We start from the raw sequence: 19,720 nt of genomic DNA on the forward strand, positions 1-19,720 counted from the left end.
TTGTCCAGTGATTGAGGCTAGCTCTTTCTAACGGACCCAACAGAATAGGTGTTTTACCTCACCTGAGGACGGAAACAGATCCAGTTTCCGAAACGTCGTGTTTTTCTTAGTTATCTTAAAAACCAGGACGATGGATAAAGTCCGAAAACCCAACATCTCTGTGTGTTATACACCATCGTCAGAATCCTATAGTAACTACAGAAAATTTTGTGAGGAAACATGAAGGGACGAGATAATTTGGTAGATTTTGTTGCAGATGGGATGGTATTATTAAAGTATAAAGGTAAAGTTGTCCCGCCGGTCACGGTAGCCGAGCGGTCTAAGGCATGCACTGTCTTCGCTCGCTCGGAAGCCGGGATCGTGGGTTCGAATCCCACTCAAGGCATGGATGTTTGTGTGCGTTTTTCTGTGTTTGTCTACAGGTAGAGGCCTTGCGGCGAGCTTCACCCGCCCAAGGAGTCCTACCATATGTCTGAGAAAAACCGAACGGAGGCGTTCATTTAGGTAGGCCTAGGCCCACCGAGGTTGTAGTGCCAAGAAAAAAAAAAGTTGTCCCTTTGCTTAATTAAGAAAGCACTACGCCATGAAGACATATGTGAGTGGATATATAGACACACGTTTTCTTGACCTCGGCACTAGTTAGAGGTGAGTGGTCAGCTTCATGCCCAGGCCGCTTTACCCCATGGGAAAAAGCCGTACCCTTTGGATAGGAGGTTGGGTGGACCCCAGGGGCGGTCTGGACTACATAGAGAAGTGAAAATTCTTGGCAGTACCGGGCCTCAGACTTCGACCCCTCAGCCGTCGATCCTGCTGCCAGTCGCTATACCGACTGCGGTATTCCGGCCCTTTTGTTATTAAATTGTATCTTAAAGAAAATAATATGAAGGAATGGATTGGATTCTTATGGCATGGGAAGGATGGGGAATATCTTGAGCAGAAGAGCGTCTCTTAGCTTCTGAAAGAAGAATGGAATTGCAAGCAGAAGAGACGCCCTTTCCCCTCTACATGGCAGGAATTTATATGCTGGTTTCGTGTACACCTAGATTTCCGTACATAGCACGGTCCTGCAAGAGCGTATTGTGTCTCCGACTGGTAATGAGGACGCACCTGCCCACGACTCGGTTGCCACCTGCTGGCGGGACTACGCTCTTCTTGGCAAGGGACGCGTTTCTGTCGCATAGGGCCTACATATGAAGAAGTGAGGACGAAGCGTACATTTGCAAACTTGCGTCGTGCCGGAAGAGCTTTTTTCTGTCACCTTTCATTTGAATGTAAAACAATGAATACAAAATATGTAAAATTGAAATGAAATGGATCTACATGTATATGATATAGCAAAAATAAAATTTTATCTGCTTCTGAAAAGGAAAAGGCATGCAGCACGCATGGGAAAGTTAGAAATACATGAAAAATTATATACCGGAATATATTAAGGAAAGAAATCGAGTGAGATACATAGTACAGTAGACCCTCGCTAATCCGGTTACAGTTATTCCGGATCGAAATATGAGAAATGAAAAATTCTGTTGACAGTTGAGTACGTAGTTTAAGGGGCACATGACATTTAGGAGCAAGAGAAGTTTCAGACTGTGTTGAGGGCAGCTGAAGAGACTGAAACCACACAAGAAAATATCCAAGATTGGCTTGAGCTGGACGAAGGAAACCGTAAATTTCAGCTTCTGATAGAAGAGGAAATTTCTGCAGTCATATATATTTTCTTTTTTAATTTCATCGGCACTACCTATATTATTCAATTTTTAATTTATTTGTTTTCAGATTTTTTTTGTCTTTTATGGCTATCTTATGAGTCATTAATATCGCTTAACCTCTCCCCCCAGTTAATCAAGATTATCGAGGGTTTACTGTACTAGAACTGATGACAGTAAAGTAGGGCGTGTGAGAGGGGACTGCCTGCATTCCGGTGGCTGACGATAGGGTCCACTGAAAATCTCTTAAGGGCACTTTATTGAGCCCTCGGGTTTCGTAAAAGGCGGGTTATTTCTTCACCAACTGAACCAACTCACGACTCCACCATGGATGTAGTTAAGCATAAAAAATGTAAAGGTGTCCCTGTAACAGGCCGTGGAGGCCCATAGGGTTATGAAACGTCGACGCTTCCACATTTTCTAGACAACCGGCTCAAAGATGACGAGACGTCAACCTTACGCGCCAGCCGTGGTACTCCTTTATGTTAAAGGTTGAATGGATCCCAGGGCCATAGTGCGGCTGGAAGGATTAGATCAATTGAAAAATTGAGTGACCTCTTTCGGAACCAAACCCTCGACCTTCCGGCTTGTAGCATAGTGCCTCAACCAACTACACTACCGCGTTCTCCCAGTTAAGAATAGAGACCACGTACTTGTCTAATGAATAGGACATGTCCCTAATATTTATTCTATTTTTGACATGTAATTTAAATACACGCTTTTAAGCCCATCAGATTTGGACTACGTGATATAATAATTATTTTCTCGTTCTATAATGAACAGATTTAGGTCTCTTGCATATGTACTCATATCGGAAGGATACTCAGCTGTTGCAAGCAATTTTTCTTGAGTCGTCATCCTCGCTTGGTGTACTAGTGTTGGTGTTATGTCACATTTTCGTTTAGGTTAGTAATAAAATAAAGCAACGAAAAAACTAACCATATTTTTCTTTGGAATGAGTGGATTAAGTAAGGGAATAATGTTTCTGGCTAGAATAAGTGGCCAGCAGTGAACTAAGCACCATCTGTTATACATCCAGTGTATACTTATTAATACAGTATATTTAAGTTTTGTGTCATCTGGAGAGGGTTTGAAATCTGCGAATTTCACTTCAGTGTTGCTATTTGTATATGATCGTGACAGATGGAAACAGTTGGTTGCTTTTAATAGCACATTTTGGCAAACGCCCCTTTAGTTTTTACGTCTCAGACAGACTGTGTTTCTTGGTCCTGGCCTCGGTGTCGAATCTGTTGTAGGCTGAATATTTTCATTGTTTTGTTCTATTCAGAATGCTGAAAGTGTGTTGTGGATTTATTATCCTATGATCTGACTTTATGTTTCGACGTTGCACATAGACGGCAAGAAATCGAAGCGCGAAATTAGATCTCCGCAGTGCAACATGTTGCTGAAATTCCTGTGACAGATTATTACTGAATATTGGCTTGGGGGGGGGGCAACTTCTCAGTGCAAGGGCGAGAACCCGGTTGTCTGAGGGCCTATTAATATCTGTCGGCTCCAACACACGGACTCCATATTCAAAGGAAATGTTGCTTGCATGTCAGCGTGACTTAGAAATAACGATGAAATTGGGCAGAATTTCATTTGTGGCAGAAATTGCAAATCGTGTACATTTTCACGTGTTTTAGTTGTATACGGGGTTTTGATTGGTGAATAGATTTACTGGATACTCACAAATCGTAACTAAAATAATTATAACATTCTAAAAATTACTGTAACTATAACACATAAAATAAAGTATTCAACGTCTGCTTACTTAAGCTTGGGTTTCCTCGGGTAGCGGTACCGTAATCAAGCGGCCGTAATATGACGGTGAATGACGTCACTAAAATGTTGCCATGTTCCTTTGTTTCCATGGGAACGTTTTAGGTACGTCATTCACCGTCATATTACGGCCGCTTGATTACGGTACCGCTACCCGAGGAAACCCAAGCTTTAGTCATTGCATGGTAACGCACTTCAACTACTGAATCCTTGAACGGTGAATTTTTGAAGAACTTGTAGTCTCTCGAATTCTCTCTCTGGATCTCTGAATCTCGGATTGAACTGGCTTCATGCGGACCGAATACATATCACCAAGTAGAACAGTTGATTGTTCTCTGTGACAATCTCCGAGCAACGCTTTGATTTNGAATAGATTTACTGGATACTCACAAATCGTAACTAAAATAATTATAACATTCTAAAAATTACTGTAACTATAACACATAAAATAAAGTATTCAACGTCTGCTTACTTAAGCTTGGGTTTCCTCGGGTAGCGGTACCGTAATCAAGCGGCCGTAATATGACGGTGAATGACGTCACTAAAATGTTGCCATGTTCCTTTGTTTCCATGGGAACGTTTTAGGTACGTCATTCACCGTCATATTACGGCCGCTTGATTACGGTACCGCTACCCGAGGAAACCCAAGCTTTAGTCATTGCATGGTAACGCACTTCAACTACTGAATCCTTGAACGGTGAATTTTTGAAGAACTTGTAGTCTCTCGAATTCTCTCTCTGGATCTCTGAATCTCGGATTGAACTGGCTTCATGCGGACCGAATACATATCACCAAGTAAAACGTTGATTGTTCTCTGTGACAATCTCCGAACAACGCTTTGATTTATACCAGCGTATTCGTTGCAGCGGAAACGTATTTTAGCTAGCCGTTATAACGGAAACTTAGTGTTTACTTAGCCGTTGCTCAATGAAGTTACTTCTAGCTCAGGCTCCATTATTCCGGATGTCAGGCGTCATGTTACAATGTGTCGTATTATAATACAGTTAATTTTTATGAGATCAGTCGTTAAATTAAGTAAATGAATAATGTAGAATTGTTTATATGTGAATTCTGATTATTTTCCTTGGTCCGAGAGGCTCGATAATTGACCAACATTTAAACAATCCATTATTTTGCAATGTCTGTAACTTAACGATAAATGAAGCCATTTTTTTCTGAAAATGGCATAACTTAACTCATCCCATAGTGAGCTAATGTAAAACAGGGCTTGCGGGCTACATGATGGCGCACGCAGGACTGTTAAAGGCAGTCTTTTCTGTAATACACTTGTACGAATATATGTAATACGAGGGTAACTCAATAAGTAAGTTACAAATGGATATAGAACTTAAACAAATAAGAGTACTGATTTGAAAAATGCTTCTATTTCTCAACATAATCTCCCTGTATATTGAGGCACTTGTCCAAGCCCCTGAAGCCCAGCAGCATAAAATTCTTTGGGCTGCTGTAGGAATCAGGCGGTGACTTCCCTTTCTACAGCTTCATCGTCGGAAAAATGTTCAGCCGAAAAATGATGTTTAAGAAGGCCGAACAAATGGAAGTCGCTTGGAGCAAGGTCGGGGCTATACGGAGGATGCTCGAGGACTTCCCACTCGAAATTTCGCAGCGTCTCATTTGTCTTGTTGGCAGTATGGGGCCGCGCGTTGTCATGCAAGAGCAACACGCCTTTGGTGAGGAGTCCTGGTCTCTTCCGTTGAATGGTCTTACGAAGTTTCCTGAGGATGTTACAGTGTGAGTCGGCATTTACGGTTTGTCCTTGAGCCTGGAATGCCGTGAGCTGTGTGCCTTCCTGATCCCACTCACTGCCTGGTTCTGACAGCAGCCCAAAGAATTGTATGCTGTTGGTTTTCAGGAGCTTGTGAAACGGTGGGACAAGTGCCTCAATTTACAGGGAGATTATGTTGAGAAATAAAAGCATTTTTAAAATCAGTACTTTTATTTGTTTAAGTTTTATATCCATTTGTAACTTACTTATTGAGTTACCTATCTACATTCTGTGACGTAGCAGCAGAGTACATGTTGCAGCGTTCCTAAGAAACAAACGAAGAGTGTGAACTTAACATTTGCATACGAGATTAAAGAGGCGCGTATAGTGTTGTCACTTCTCCGGGGTTCGCGTGACTAATAAGACGGGTTTTGGATTTGATGATCGAATTTATTGGACCTTTATACAACTGGTTACATCAGTTCACATTTCACTATCTGACACCCTGTCATCTGCGACTGCGCACTCCACTGGAACTGTTCTGTCTTCCAATTGTACTCCGTTGTATCCCATTGTACTCCTTCAGTTCAAAGTCAAAGTCATATTGCGACTGACGATCAGTCAGTCAGTCAGTAAGTCTTGGTATCGAGCACCCTCCTAGGGCGTATTTATCACTCCTCATATCTCTTTAATGCCGGTCACGGTAGCCGAGCGGTCTAAGGCATGTACTGTCTTCGGTCGCTTGGAAACCGAGATCCTGGGTTCGAATCCCACTCAGGCCATGGATGTTTAGTTTGTATACAGGTAGAGGCCTTGCGACGAGCTGATCACCCGCCCAAGGAGTCCTACCGAATGTGTAGATCTAGAAAAACGAAGTGAAACGGAGAAGTTCATGGAGGTAGGCCTAGACCCACTGGGGCTGTAGTGCCAAGGAAAAAAAATGTCTCTCTAATAACCATCATAAAGAATGCAACCAGTAGAAGGGCGCATTGACCTCTTATCTGACACACAAAAGTTAGTGCAATTCAAGAAACTAACTTTTATTTTTAGTCGACGTTTAAGTTCAAGTTCTAAAAAACGAAGGGATGTAATATCACGTGTCTTTTAGCATTATTTACAGCCAGTGGGGGCTCATGAAAATGTTAGCATCAAATTACCGCTTTATGGTGTACCATTAAAGGGTAGGCTATATAAAATATACAGCTAACAACGAAACAACGAAGGACATACGTAGCTTTAAACGTTATTACACTTTATACGGTCTCCAAGTAACCAGACCAGACACAGAGGACAAGGCCGATTTAGGGGTTTTTGTTTGTGGCTTACTCGCATTCACCGCTCGGGACTACAGACAGTACGGCACTGTTGCTGATGTACGTACTTTACATATCACCGGTACACACGCACTAGGGTACTCAGTCTTCACAAGCCGTATTCTGGCAACGGATTTGTAACAGTCTCACTGTAACTTCAAATCACACATGAAATCTTCTTTGCACAGCTTAATTTATTTCTTTCCATTTCTTCTCAGTCACCTTCTCCTGTCGTCTTTAGATCTCGACCCAATTCTTGACAGCAGCTAACTCAAACGACAGAGTTACTGGGGCTCATGACCATTATATATATATTACTGTTTGACAGTTTCCGTCTTGTTTTTGTGGGGCGCCCTTTCTGACGAGAGGATGGGTCTGTATTTTGTACTGGTCTGCTGGTCCTTGGCAGCGCAATCTTTCTCGGGTCTATGTCCCTTGGTACTCGAGACCATATTTTACTGTCTCAGATTTGAGACTTCCCTTTTCGACGCCTCCTACGGCTCGCAGAGTCCCGGTGGAGGTATTCGACCCGGCCTCCACATGGTATAACTCAAATGACTTTCTTTGTCCCTTTATAAGCCCTCGGCACGGACAACGCAGAGAACAGCCTCTGTGTTACTAAGAAGGCTTCTGTACTGATCCTTTGCTAAGAAGTGGACGTCCTGTTGTTGCTCACGCGGGAATATGTTTACCGAGTCGTTGCCTATCAGTGGCTCTGTACATCACAATATAGGCAGATTAAGAATGTAATACTCTTGAAGACGGCTGAAGTGATAATGAACGCGACGTATCTCTACCGATTTAAAGTACATGCTTACGTGTAAGTTGCATCGCACTGTGGTCTGATACTTGCAGAGAGGTGAGTGTAAAGTATGGTAAAACTCTTCCAAGATGAAGATTGCGCCTGGCACCAATCTCCACGCACGTAAATAGATTACATTCAGGAGAGCCATATGATTTTACAGACGAACACAAGACAGTCTTCATTTTTCTCTCACGGAAACTAAACTACATATTCATTCCTTGGATGCTGGTGCTTCGGGGTTGATTTTAGCGTATCGTGATCCGAACAGAACCTTTGTAAGTAAAGTAAAAAGCAAGTAAAGCTCTCCCTGTAACAGGCCGTGGAGGCCCATAGGGTTGTGAGATGTTGATGTTCCCACATTTTCTAGACAATCGACTCATAGATGGCGGTAAGGTTGTCAGCCCTACACGCCGCCCTCCCTTTACCCCCAAGATTATTCCAAGAATATTCCTGGTACTCATTTCTGTTAGGGGCACGCGGTAGCGTAGTTAGTTGAGGCACTATGCTACAAGCCGGAAGGTCGCGGGTTCAAGTCCCGATGAGGTGGATTTTTTTTTCCAATTGACCTAATCCTTCTAGCCGCACTATGGCCCTGGGTTCGACTCAGCCTCTAACAGATATGAGTACCAGGAGTCTTCCTGGGGGTAAAGGGTGGCCGGCGCGTAAGGCTGACAACCTTACCGCCATCTGTGAGCCAGTTGTCTAGAAAATATGGGAGCCTCAACATCCCATAGCTCTATGGGCCTTCACTGCCTGTTACAGGGATACCATTACTTACTTTACTCATTTCTGTTAGAGGCTGAGTCGACCCCAGGACCGTACTGCGGCTGGAAGGATTAGGTCAATTGAAAAAGAATCCATTGACCTCATCGAGACTTGAACCCGCGACCTTCCGGCTTGTAGCATAGTCAGAACCTTTGTATCCATAGATAATGCTTCAGTCTAATTTAAGAAATGATCACCGGCATGGGCGTTCCCCGTATATAGTACTCACAATTTCTGATGACGTTTTCTGAAGTTGATTAAGCTTATGTGTGGCATCGATCAGTGCCTTGCAGTCTGCATGATAAAGCCAATTTAAGGGGCAAGTTAAGTAGACTTTATTAGGGGCTAGTACGGGTGAATATTGCTTTTGTCCAACAACGTTTAGTGAAGCCTGTCTTAGGGAATTTAAAAGATATTCCAAAATGTGCGGGCTATAAAGGTAGATCTCAGATGGGCAAACGTATGGACTGACAGGCGTGACGTCAGCACAAGTCCTCCGTTTATCCTTTGTACAGTGCACCTTATAAATCGTAGCGGTTGCTCTTGCATTTCTTTATTACTTTTATTACTCAGGAGACAGTATAGCTCAGTCTGTATAGAGACGGACTACAGGCTAGACGTTCGGGGTTCAATTCCCAGCAAGAGCGACAGATTTTTCTCTTCTATATAGAGTTGAGACCGGCTCTGAGGCCTTTCAAACCTTCTATATAATTTGTATCGGCGGCTCTTTCCCCTGAGGTAATGCAGCCGGAGCATGAAGCTGGCCACTCACGTCCATTTTGTGCCAAGGTGAAGAATGTTGGAGCTCCAAGTCCACTCTCCCAAACGTGTTTATGGTATGGTGCTTAAATAATTATGCATAGGAACAAATTTACGTTTTCTGCCTTTATTTTAAAGGCGGCCGGCGCGTAAGGCTGGCAACCTCACCGCAATGTGGTAGCCGATTGTCTAGAAAATGTGGGAGGCTCCAAGTCTCACAAACGTATGAGCCTCTACGGCCTGTTACAAGGGTATTTTTATTATTTCATCTTAATTGCATTATATAAGCCTACAATTTCCCACGTAGATTCGATGTTAATAGGACTCAGTGCATTAATATTTCTGATTATGATTATGACTGATTATGGTCCAGGAGTTTGTATATTAGATATGTGTCCACAGACGCTGCGGGTGAAGACTGTGTTTACTTCATGTCGTCTTCATTTAAAATTACAATTATAAATAGATGTCCCAGTAGTGCTCTTAAGGTTGTGGTTTGTTTTGGAATATGGTGCAATCTTCATTTGCAAGACTACGCTAAACTCGCGATTCACGTCTTTGGCGACTTCTCCTCAGTAACTAAGTAATAACGTAAAGTTATTTGGGTAACTTGGCAGATACAATGCTGTTTTGTTAGTGCGTTGTAATAATTTCACTAAGATCTTTCGGATGACGGGTGTGGGATTTCTAAGGACGTAATTTAGCGGGAAAAATATAATTTTCTTGCTGATTTTGTTTAGTAGCATTCTTTATTGCCCACACAATCGTGGAAAGCCCGGTGGGACTGAAATTAATTGGGACACATCAGCTGTTGGTCAGTGCCGATGATGTGAATCTACTGGGTGATAATGTAGACACCATAGAGAAGAACAGACAAACTTTAATTGATGCAAGTAAGGAGGTTGGTCTAGAAGTAAACACAGAGAAAACTAAGTATATGTTGCTGTCTCGTCACCAAAATGCAGGGCAAAATCATGACATAAAGATAGGTAACAGAAGTTTTGAAAATGCGGCACAGTTCACATAACTGGAAACGACAATAAAAAATCAGAACTTGATTCAAGAGGAAGGAAATTGAATTCGGGTAATGCTTGCTACCATTCAATCCAGAAGCTATTGTCTTCTGCTCTGCTGTCTATAAACATAAAAATTAGAATATACAAAACTGTAATTTTGCCTGTGGTTTCCTTATATGTGCGAAATGTGGTCTGTGGTATTAAGGGAGGAACATAGACTGAGGGTGTTTGTGAAGAGGGTGCTGAGAATATTTGGACCAAAGTGGGCTGAAGTGACAGGAGGTTGGAGAAAACTGCGTAATGAGGAGCTTCATAACTTGTACTCTTCTCCAAGTATAATTAGAAGATGAAGTCAAGGATAATGAGATGGACAGGACATATAGCGCGAATGGGGGAGAAGAGGAATTCATATATGATATTGGTGGAAAGGTAGAAGGAAAGAGACCACTGGGAAGATCAAGGCGTAGTTGGATGGACAGTATTAGAATGTATCTTTGAGATAGGATGGGATGGGATCGTATGGATTGGATTGATGTGGCTCATGTTAATGACCAGTTTAAGGCTCTTGTGAACACGGTAATGAACCTTCGGGTTCTATAAAATGCTGGGAAGTTGAGTAGCTGCACAGTTTCTGGCTTGTCAAGAAGGGCTCAGCTCCATGAAGTTAGTACTGGCCACCCAATCCCGATGCGGAAGTATCACTGAAGAGTATAAGTTTGAAAATGGGTTTCGTTGTACAGATAAACTGTTACCATTTCCAATCTCCTTTGATTCAGTTGATTTGAATCTGTTGCGACTTGTGGAGCGCTGTTTGATAACCATCACCTACTTGGCTCGGTACGGATAAGCGGAGGTGTTTGCCGTCACGTGACCAATTGACGAGTGAAGCAAGCTTTGCCAACTACATTCGTATGTCGGAAACAAAATGTATGTTTTGTATATACTGAACGCAACGCTCTGCGTTGATGAAATGCTGACAGAATTAGGTCACACATTTCGTTAAACACTTTCTATTTCGCCTGTTATTTGGTCCGTTTAGTTATTGAGGTCTATTACAATTATAATCCCTGGCCTAGGAAAAGTCCCTTGATGTTGGTTACATACAGGTCCCAAGAATATCTTCAAGGTACTGGCTGAAGCTCTAAGTCTGTCCCGTGGCACCAAACGAGTGCTGGGAACCGTGCGAGTAGGTTTAGAGGCGAATTGCTTGTGTAAAGATATGTTAATTTTGGCGAATTTGAACTTTATGCATACGATAAATGTTTGTAAGGGGTATTGAAATCTCATCATGGGGTTATTGCTCTCGGTGCTTGTTGTGTGTGTTGGCGTGTTGGAAGTTCTAGCTTGTGTCCGACATTTCCAAGATGGCTACCTTCCTCTGTGGACCCCACATTGTGCTGTAACTTCCGGTTATACGTCTTCATACGAACGTTGGCGGAAAAAGCCGAGTGATAGTTGTGAATTTAGATCATTTGACGAGGTTTGTGGAGAGGTGAATCACACAGCTAATCAGACATCTGAAAATTGTTTAGAAAGTTCGTCGAACATTCGGAATGGATTTGCTGGGAAACAAATTGAGAAGACTTCAGAAAATAACTATCCTTCTACCGACTGCTGTTATCAGCATCCGAAAAGTGACAGCAGAACTGGATTTGCTCCTTCCATTGACGACCATACAGAGGAAGCCTGCGACTACCGCAACGTATCCGACATTTCGGCATCATCATTGGTGTGTGACGAGGGTGAGCGAAAAGTTGTCGACAAAAATGTTACAAACGCAGTATCTTCTCAAAGGATCCCGCATGCAGAGTACGACACGAAGTGTCATGAGAGGTTTGCTGCTGAATTTCCTTCCCATTCACGAAGCGAAATTCATACCGTTAGTATTGGAACACAGTACGAAGTTTTGGATTCAGGTGTCCAAATTGAAAATGCAGTTTCATTGCCTTACTCTCTACGTGAAGAACCATTTGTTAATGATGTAACTGAAAAAGATTATATCAGTGCGAAGAAAAGAGACGTCGAAGATAAAGTTCCTTCTTTAGATACTGGTGACGAATTACGCACTTCATATCAACGAAATTATGAAGATGTTCATGACGACATTCTGGGTGGGAAACAGCCAACACAGCATGACATCTTTGGACCAAAAGCTGAAGCTGAAATTCAATCTTCATGTTTGCACAACGAGAGAGTGTGTGCAGGTGGGAAACAAGACCATCAAGTTCTTATTTTGGAAGATGAACCAAGTGTTCCAGTGCTAGACTGCATTACAAGTACGTTTTCGGGTAGGATTGAAGAAAGGGACCAGATTCCAAGCACAGAAATTAAATCACAATCTCTGTCGTCAGATTTTACAGTAGATAAACCCTTCAGTGCTGGTTTAGAACTTGAACGCCAGATTCCACCTCCAGGACATGAAATAAACGTCCCATCATCAGTTTTGCTGACACAAGAAGGTAAATCGGATTTTGGGGTTTCAGCAGGGGAACCGCCGGTTGCAATTGCTGAAGAACCTGATACACAACCAGAAGGTAAAATTTTGTGTTTTCAGAATGAATCTGCAGTCCCTGCAAGCCCGAACTGTGAACACAGATTTCATGTTCCAAGTTCTGAGACTGAAGAAACTTCCGTCACACCCGTGGAAGGCAATACTGAACACAACGTTCCAATTTCATATGATGGCATAGAATCTGAACTTGCGGGTACTGTGTACAAGGAACCAGCTTGTTCTCTTGAGGTAACTGATGCTTTGAAGGAAATTTATGGCTTAAATGTTTATGCTGAATCTCAAACATCTTTATCTGTGGAAAATATTGGAGAGCAGCTTGAAACAGATACCCATAAAGGAATAGAACCAACGAACAGTCACAGGTCAGCTACTTCTGCCACGGAGAGCACTAGCAGTATTCATCAGGGTTCAGAAATTGTAAAACAGAATAATCTGGAAAATGTGTGTGAAGCACATTCCTTGAACGAAGAAAATGTAGGTCTGGAAGAAGATGGAACCGGAACCCAGCACGAAGTCTCCGACCCTCGCATCGGTCCTGGCCCGTCTTCATCTGATTTCGAAAACGAGAAGGATATCAGCATCACGAGTAAGGACTCAAAACAAGACGTTTCAGAAAGTCGTTTGGATTCTCAAACGATTTTATCTGATACTGGAATACCTCTCGAGGAAGGAAGTTTACGTGACAGTGGTTTCTCTGGTTCTAACGAACTTGCGCAACCCAGTATCTGTGAAGGGTCCTCCGACGTGCAGACGTCTTCACTTACTTCACTCACTCCATTAACTATGGATACCTCCATTCAATTGTCTGTGTCATCCCCCTTGACCATCGATACCTCACTTGAAACATCTGCCTCTGTCTCCCCGTTACCAGCAGATCGTCAGACATCCCAGTCTCCCCCAAAAGTTCCATCTACCCCAAAGAAGTCCAAAGCAGACATAAGCTGGCCAACATTCTTTCCTGGTACTCCCGTTATTAAGAGGCCGTCAGTGTCCTTCGCAACACCAGAAGCAGTATTTACAAGTGAAGATCAAGATGTATTACGGCAATACGCGGAAGAGGCGCCTATAGACCTTTCGTACGATAATAGCACAGAGACAGAGTCCGAAACAGCCTATGCAAGTTCAGGCGAAGAAAAGGAGCTGGAGTCAACAGGGACTCCCGAAAGAAGCGATTCGTTCGAGGATGAACCTGATCCTGTTATCTACAGAGAGAGATCGCCGTCGAATATTGTCGCTGGGAACGACTTTTCAAGAAAAGAATTGAAGCTTCATAGGCGGAGGAGTTACAAGCAAAAGAGGTATAGTTCTGCTATAGAAATAAGGACACGTGACGAAGAAACTGAAGACAGATCATTCAGTGAAAATAATCCCGGACTTACCCGTGCAACAAGTGTCACTGAGCCGAAGAAACGTTACAAGAGACCAGCTAAATCGTCGTCATTTGAAGATGTTATGTTGCGTGACATTAAAGGAGAACCATGTCTGACAGCCACGACAGAAGAGATTTCTGATGTTTCCTTTCCGGATGGTAGGGAAACCGAACGCGAAGAAACCCGACAACAGGAGCCCAAAAACTTTGAAGAAGTCTCTGGAGAAACGAAGGAAGGGCGCGACGTCTCGGATTGTCTGAGTGTGCCTACAGAACGAAACGAGCCGAAACACGATAAGTCGAAGCAACAAGTGAAGGAGGAAGAAGTCGAAAGAAAAGAAGCTGCAAAAGGACAGAAAGAAGAAGTCAGAGGAGGCAAAGAAGAAGAAGAGGAGTACAGCGTCAGTGAAGAGCAAAGTTCATCACAGCAAAAATCTCCACCGAAAGAAGCCTTTTGGGTAAGCAGTGAAGATGGAATCCATTAGGTAGTCACTGGTGTTACCTCGATAATAGTAACTGGAAATGAATATACTGCTTTGCTCTTCAACAATTCTTACACTACATGTGTTTCAAGTGTAGAAAATACGAAATATATTTGGGATAATTGAGATTCAAATACACAGATTCACATTGAAGGATATAAACTGAGTATTTGAATTGTACATATGGTGCATACCATCTCTTGCTTTTGTAGGTGAAGACATTACGATGAGGTAGTGATGTGTATTTTGTGGCTGAGTGGCCTGCAGTTCAGCACCAAAGTCAAATTACGTTTCTGGATAATGACATTTTTCATTTATTTTAGTATGCGTTACTAGTCAAGTTTACTGGCTAGCTTGATCTCATGAATAATGCCGACGAATTGGTTAGCAGTGATTATAGAGATATCAAACCTCATGCGTAGTTTAGTCACCTTATTTGGTACACCATAAATTTGCACGACTGTTTACCTTGTTTGGAATATTTTCAAAGTAGTTCTGTGTTTTAGTGGATGGAATTGTGTGTTCGGGATCTTGATCCAAGCATGCCAGTTTTTTCCTCTTAGGCGTTCATGTTACTTCTAAATTATAATTTATATTAATCTTGATAGTTTCCAACTTCCTGACTAGATCTTGGAAGAAAGACTGTGAGTAATAATATTAGAATCTGCTGAGAAAACTGTATAAAGAATTCCCGAGTGTGTTACGTGCACCTGTTGTAATTTGTGAGCTCAGTGATATCAGTTTGGTTTTGCGAAATCTGTTGTGATTTGTAGCAACAAAATATAGATATGTGTCTCTTAACTAAAGTGTGATTCGTGGCCCCCTGTTGAGATATTTTAACTAATAATCAGAGCTCTATGTGGCATAGTGCATGTCCGTAGCGATTCTAGACATTTCAGTATGATATTCATAGTAAGTTATCTGTACGTATTTGTTATTTTTTATTTGTAAAGTTTGCATTAGAATTCATCATCTTTAATTCCACGATATGTGACCATATGTTGAGTTTTCTGGCACCATTTAACGCCCCACCCTGGTTCAGATTTATATTTTTAAATGTTTATGGAGTTATTTATCAATAATAATAATGTTACATATTTAGGAATGATTATAGACGGGTTTTGGATTCGTGAATGGGATTTACTGACCACTTTTACACGCCACTCGGAACCACAAGGAATTAGAGCGCTGTCGCTAATCTCCTCACTTTACAAACCACCACAGCACCCGCTGAGCCTTTTCCAGCCTACTGTGTCTTATTCGCTTAGTGGGGGGTGGAGTCCAACTGGGTCCACTCTGCACGGCTGCCACTGATTGGCCTATTGTACCTGCCCGGGTGATTATGATGATGGATAATTTGGTGGAATGAAGATTGGCAGGGGAAACCGAAGTACTCGGATGAAACCCGCTCCAGCGCCACTTTGTCCACCAAAAATCCCACTTGACCAGACCCGGTATCGAACCCGGGCCGCCACGGTGGGAAGCCAGCGACTAACCGCTTGAGTTATGGCGCGGCTGCTGTGTCTTAATCAACCGCTCCCTGGCAACGACTTCTAACACTGAAAGTTCTGCATCTTCCCGCGATCATGTCCTCTTTGTCACAGCGGCCCGTGTAGAACTCTTTTTGTTGTTGTTGTTGTTGTTGTTGTTGTTGTAAACTCAACTATGGAGTCCACTCTTCTTAGCCACCCTTGCAGAGCTCAACTGAACTGGGTTGCCGCAATTATTTTTTCTTATAACCACTTTGCCCGAACCACATCGAAAACACCGTTCTTGTATTGTTGCGTGCAGGTTTGTCAGAAACGGCCGTTTGTTCTTTCGCCTATTGCATAACAACGACTGTACCCGTTGTTTGTTTCGAGTCTTTGCCTAGCAACGGGTCTATGCGCCACAGTATTTAATAAATTGCAACTCCCTGCGGCCATAAATGAGGCTTCATGTCTGAGATGTACTGTGTTCAGATGCGTTGGGCTGTGAAGTGCGCTCGCTAATGGTAGAACAAAGGAGCTACGAAAGGTGCAGTATGGAATGCAGTGTTGGTTGGAATAGCGGTGTACGCTGGCAGCAGTGAAAGACATGGGGCTCTTGAGTAATAAGACACATGAACAACTGATTATGTTTACATTAACTAATCCAAACAAAGCACAGGAGTTAATTAATGCAAGAGGAATTTGTCGTGATGTAAAGAGGGCATGATCCTTTTGCTGATAATAAAACTTAAGCTTTCTGTTGGTGATGTCAGTTTCTTTGAAGGAACAGTTATTATGAAATTAATCTATTGCGTCTTGCTACATAGCTGCATGTTTTACTGAGACTGAATTTCAGTAATTATATTTGTTATCTACTCATCTCCTACTGAGAGATAAATATTTATTTTAACGTATCGTCATTCGTATATAAATAACTATGTTATGATTCTGTATTTTTATTCCTGTTACATGAACTGTGATCAGAGAACACTTTATGTTATTCATCTGGTTCGTCTTTTAACTGCGAATAATTAGTGTAACGCTTCGTGTAGTTGGTAACTTTCAGCTGTATTCAAATTGACGTTTATTGATGTTCTAGAGTTGTTAATTACTTTTAAATGGAATAACTAGTTAGTGTCACGCTTTTAAATAGATCTGTTGGAGAAGCAGTGAGAACTGCTTTCGTACTGTACGTGGTGTTACAGCTCCCTGGCACGTTGCAGTTAGCTAATGTTATAATACGAGTAGCACCGCGTTGTTCTGAATTGTAATGAGCCCATCTCTTATCGGACCCCCCCCCCTGCTTTTTTCTGCCCTTCGGTTTGTAAGAAACTTGCTTTCGGATTCGTGTTTCAGACGTTCTTTCCAAATATGATAATCATTTCAGTGGATATCATTATTATTATTATTATTATTATTATTATTATTATTATTATTGTTATATCGGAATGATCACAGTGGTCGCGCGGTCTAAGGCATGAACTGTCTTCGCTCCTTCGAACGCTGGGATCGTGGGTTCGAGTTCGACTTAAGGCATGGATGTTTGTGTGTGCGTTTATTCTGTGTTTCTTCTGTCCTGACGGGCTGATCCCCCGTCCAAAGAGTCGTACCGACTGTGTATAGATCAATAAACTGAAAACGCGGTCAAGGCCCAACAAAGGTCCGTAGAGCCATTCCCTGCAACCCTAACCTTCATTTTGTTAAGGGCCCGCCACCCACTCTCCTGGGCATGCTCCGAAGAGACATTTTTGCATTAATTGATTATGTGGAGCCTGGATAGCTCAGTCGGTATTGTGACAAGGCTACGAATCTAACGATTCAGGAATCAGATTTATGTTATTGGCAGGGGCAAGATTTTCTTCCCTCCACAGCGTTCGGAGCGGCTCTGGGGCCCACGCAGCCTCCCGTCTAGTCTGTCCCTGGGCCTCTGTCCGTTTTTGTGAAGCGCCCGGGGCCGTGAAGCTGACTGACTACTCGCCTCCATCTGTAGCCGAGCTTAGCAATGCGTGGGGTTGTATCTAAACTGCCCTATTCCTAAAATAGGCTTATGTCATCTCCGTGCTTTCTATATGTCTGTGATTCCCCCCCCCCCAATTAAATTTTCAGTCCCTAAACCAGTCTGTATGAAATTTGGTATGTATGCCATTGCACCTTAAGCCATTTCAGCGGCGTACTTCATAAATTCCTCCCTACACTCTGCGTGTCCGTATGTGTATCCTTTCTGTCGTTGTTATGCAAAGGATCGGTAAAGTATGTCCTTTTCATTGCTAGGCAACGGCTCGGTAAACATGTTTTCGCTGCAACGGATACACGCAACAGTAGAAGAATTGTTGGACGCGTGTATTTGTGGGTCCTATCGTTGTAAGGGAAAATCTCTGTGAAGATGTTCCTGCGGCAACGAAGATTTTCTGTGGTGTTCTTGTCATGTGGAAGGAAAGTAGGCGATTGGTTGTTCCCAGAACGCCAGTTGACGCATTGACGCGAAAACTGCTCTGTTATTGAAAGAGTTTTGTTTTCATTTCTTGCAGGCGCACCGATTTCTTTGCTGCAGTCCGTGTACGTTATTAGAGAGGCTGGTAATTAGGTGCACTTATATTCTCTACGTCGATTCTTGTACAGTTTCTGTGCAGGCATTTCATATAAATCGCAACGATTCTGCACACTCAGAGGTGATAGTGACGTCACGCGTTATACTGTCTCTTAATATAGCTCCGAGAGCAGACTGCAAGTTCAAGTTTCAGTGTCACGATTGTGTATGCCCGTGTTGCATAATTTCATTAAATCTCTTTCGAGCCTGGATGCTTGAAATTTTGTTCGTGGAAAACTCATGTGTGAACAGAATACACGTATTTTTAATTCCTCTTCCCCACTGCAGTACCAGGGGCACAAATTTGCAAAGTACCATCTTTCTAAAACATTTATGATATTTTCAAGGTTCATTTATACCCTAATCGGTGCATTGTTAAATTAATCTTATAATAGATATCTTAACAGTTTTTGTTGCTCTTTTAGACTATAATAATAATCTTGAAAGATTTGAGGCATTAGTTTTAAAAGATGTTTTAGATTTATAGGGATCTTTTTTGGAAGAAATAATTACTTGGAGCAGTGAATATGATTGTAAGGGACTGTTGATGCTTGTAGGCGAAAATAATAAATTGAGATTTTAGAATTTATTCATTCATTCATCAGTAATCTGTCAAGACGACAAGTCCACAGTCTCTTCCAAAACAATTCCTCCACTTGATGCGATCTAGAGCTTTCTCATTCAAACGAAAATATCCTCTTCTGTCCCCAAGGTCATCCAGCATCTTCTTACGTCTTCTTCCTCGTCTTCTTGTCACTTCTATCCGCCCCTCTATCTTTCCTTCAATAACTTCTTTTAGAAGGCAGTTACCGCGTAAGATATGACCAATCCAATTTTTTAGAATATTAAAATATAATTTGTATTTTGCTATAAGTCACTTATCGGCCCTGCAATAATTGTATGGGGAATATAAAGCGATCTTCTTGATGTTATCGTGTAATGAATCTTTTCTTATTAAATGAATTTCTTGAGCGAAACGCCAAGTCTGCCGCAATTTATGGCGTTTTGGAGAGTTTTATATTTAGAACGTTTTCACTTCTACCATGTGATTCATCGTGAGTTCGAATGGCGGGTAGCCAACACCCCTCATTGTACCAGAACATTGATTCATGATAGCCTGGTGCGGGCTCGCTGCTCTCGGTTGATAAGGGAGCTCAGACATGCGACTTGGCGGTGCTCCGTGAGTGCACTTTCATTCTCCCTGCCTCATAATGAGTAACAGAACAGAAACTGTCTTGCTCATATTCACATCCTTTTGAAAGAAACTGAAGATTATATTTAAAAGTGAATGGGACTTCTTTATATACTCTCACGTGTAGGGAGTGTGACCATTAGACGGGGTTAGGATTGACTGATTGGATTCATTGCACTTTTCACTCGTAACCACAAGTAATTATAACATCATTAATAATTTCCACAATACAAATCA

At 42.2% G+C, this 19,720-nt stretch overlaps 1 protein-coding gene across 5 annotated transcripts in view; it reads left to right on the forward strand.

The window, feature by feature from the left end:
* The window catches only part of LOC111865039 (four and a half LIM domains protein 3), a 423,310-nt gene that overhangs the window by 288,651 nt on the left and 114,939 nt on the right, over nucleotides 1–19,720 (forward strand). Inside the window, exon 1 of one of the 5 annotated variants that reach the window (XM_023852741.2) lies at nucleotides 11,047–14,211. The exons of the other annotated variants lie outside the window; for them this stretch is intronic. Coding sequence (XP_023708509.1) covers nucleotides 11,161–14,211 — 3,051 coding nt within the window. The 5' untranslated portion in view covers nucleotides 11,047–11,160. Of the gene's footprint in view, nucleotides 1–11,046; nucleotides 14,212–19,720 lie in introns of those variants that run through there. 5 annotated transcript variants of the gene reach the window in all.

This window comes from Cryptotermes secundus, unplaced genomic scaffold (genome assembly GCF_002891405.2).
Source record: "Cryptotermes secundus unplaced genomic scaffold, Csec_1.0 scaffold971, whole genome shotgun sequence".
NCBI classification, from domain to species: Eukaryota; Metazoa; Arthropoda; class Insecta; order Blattodea; family Kalotermitidae; genus Cryptotermes; species Cryptotermes secundus.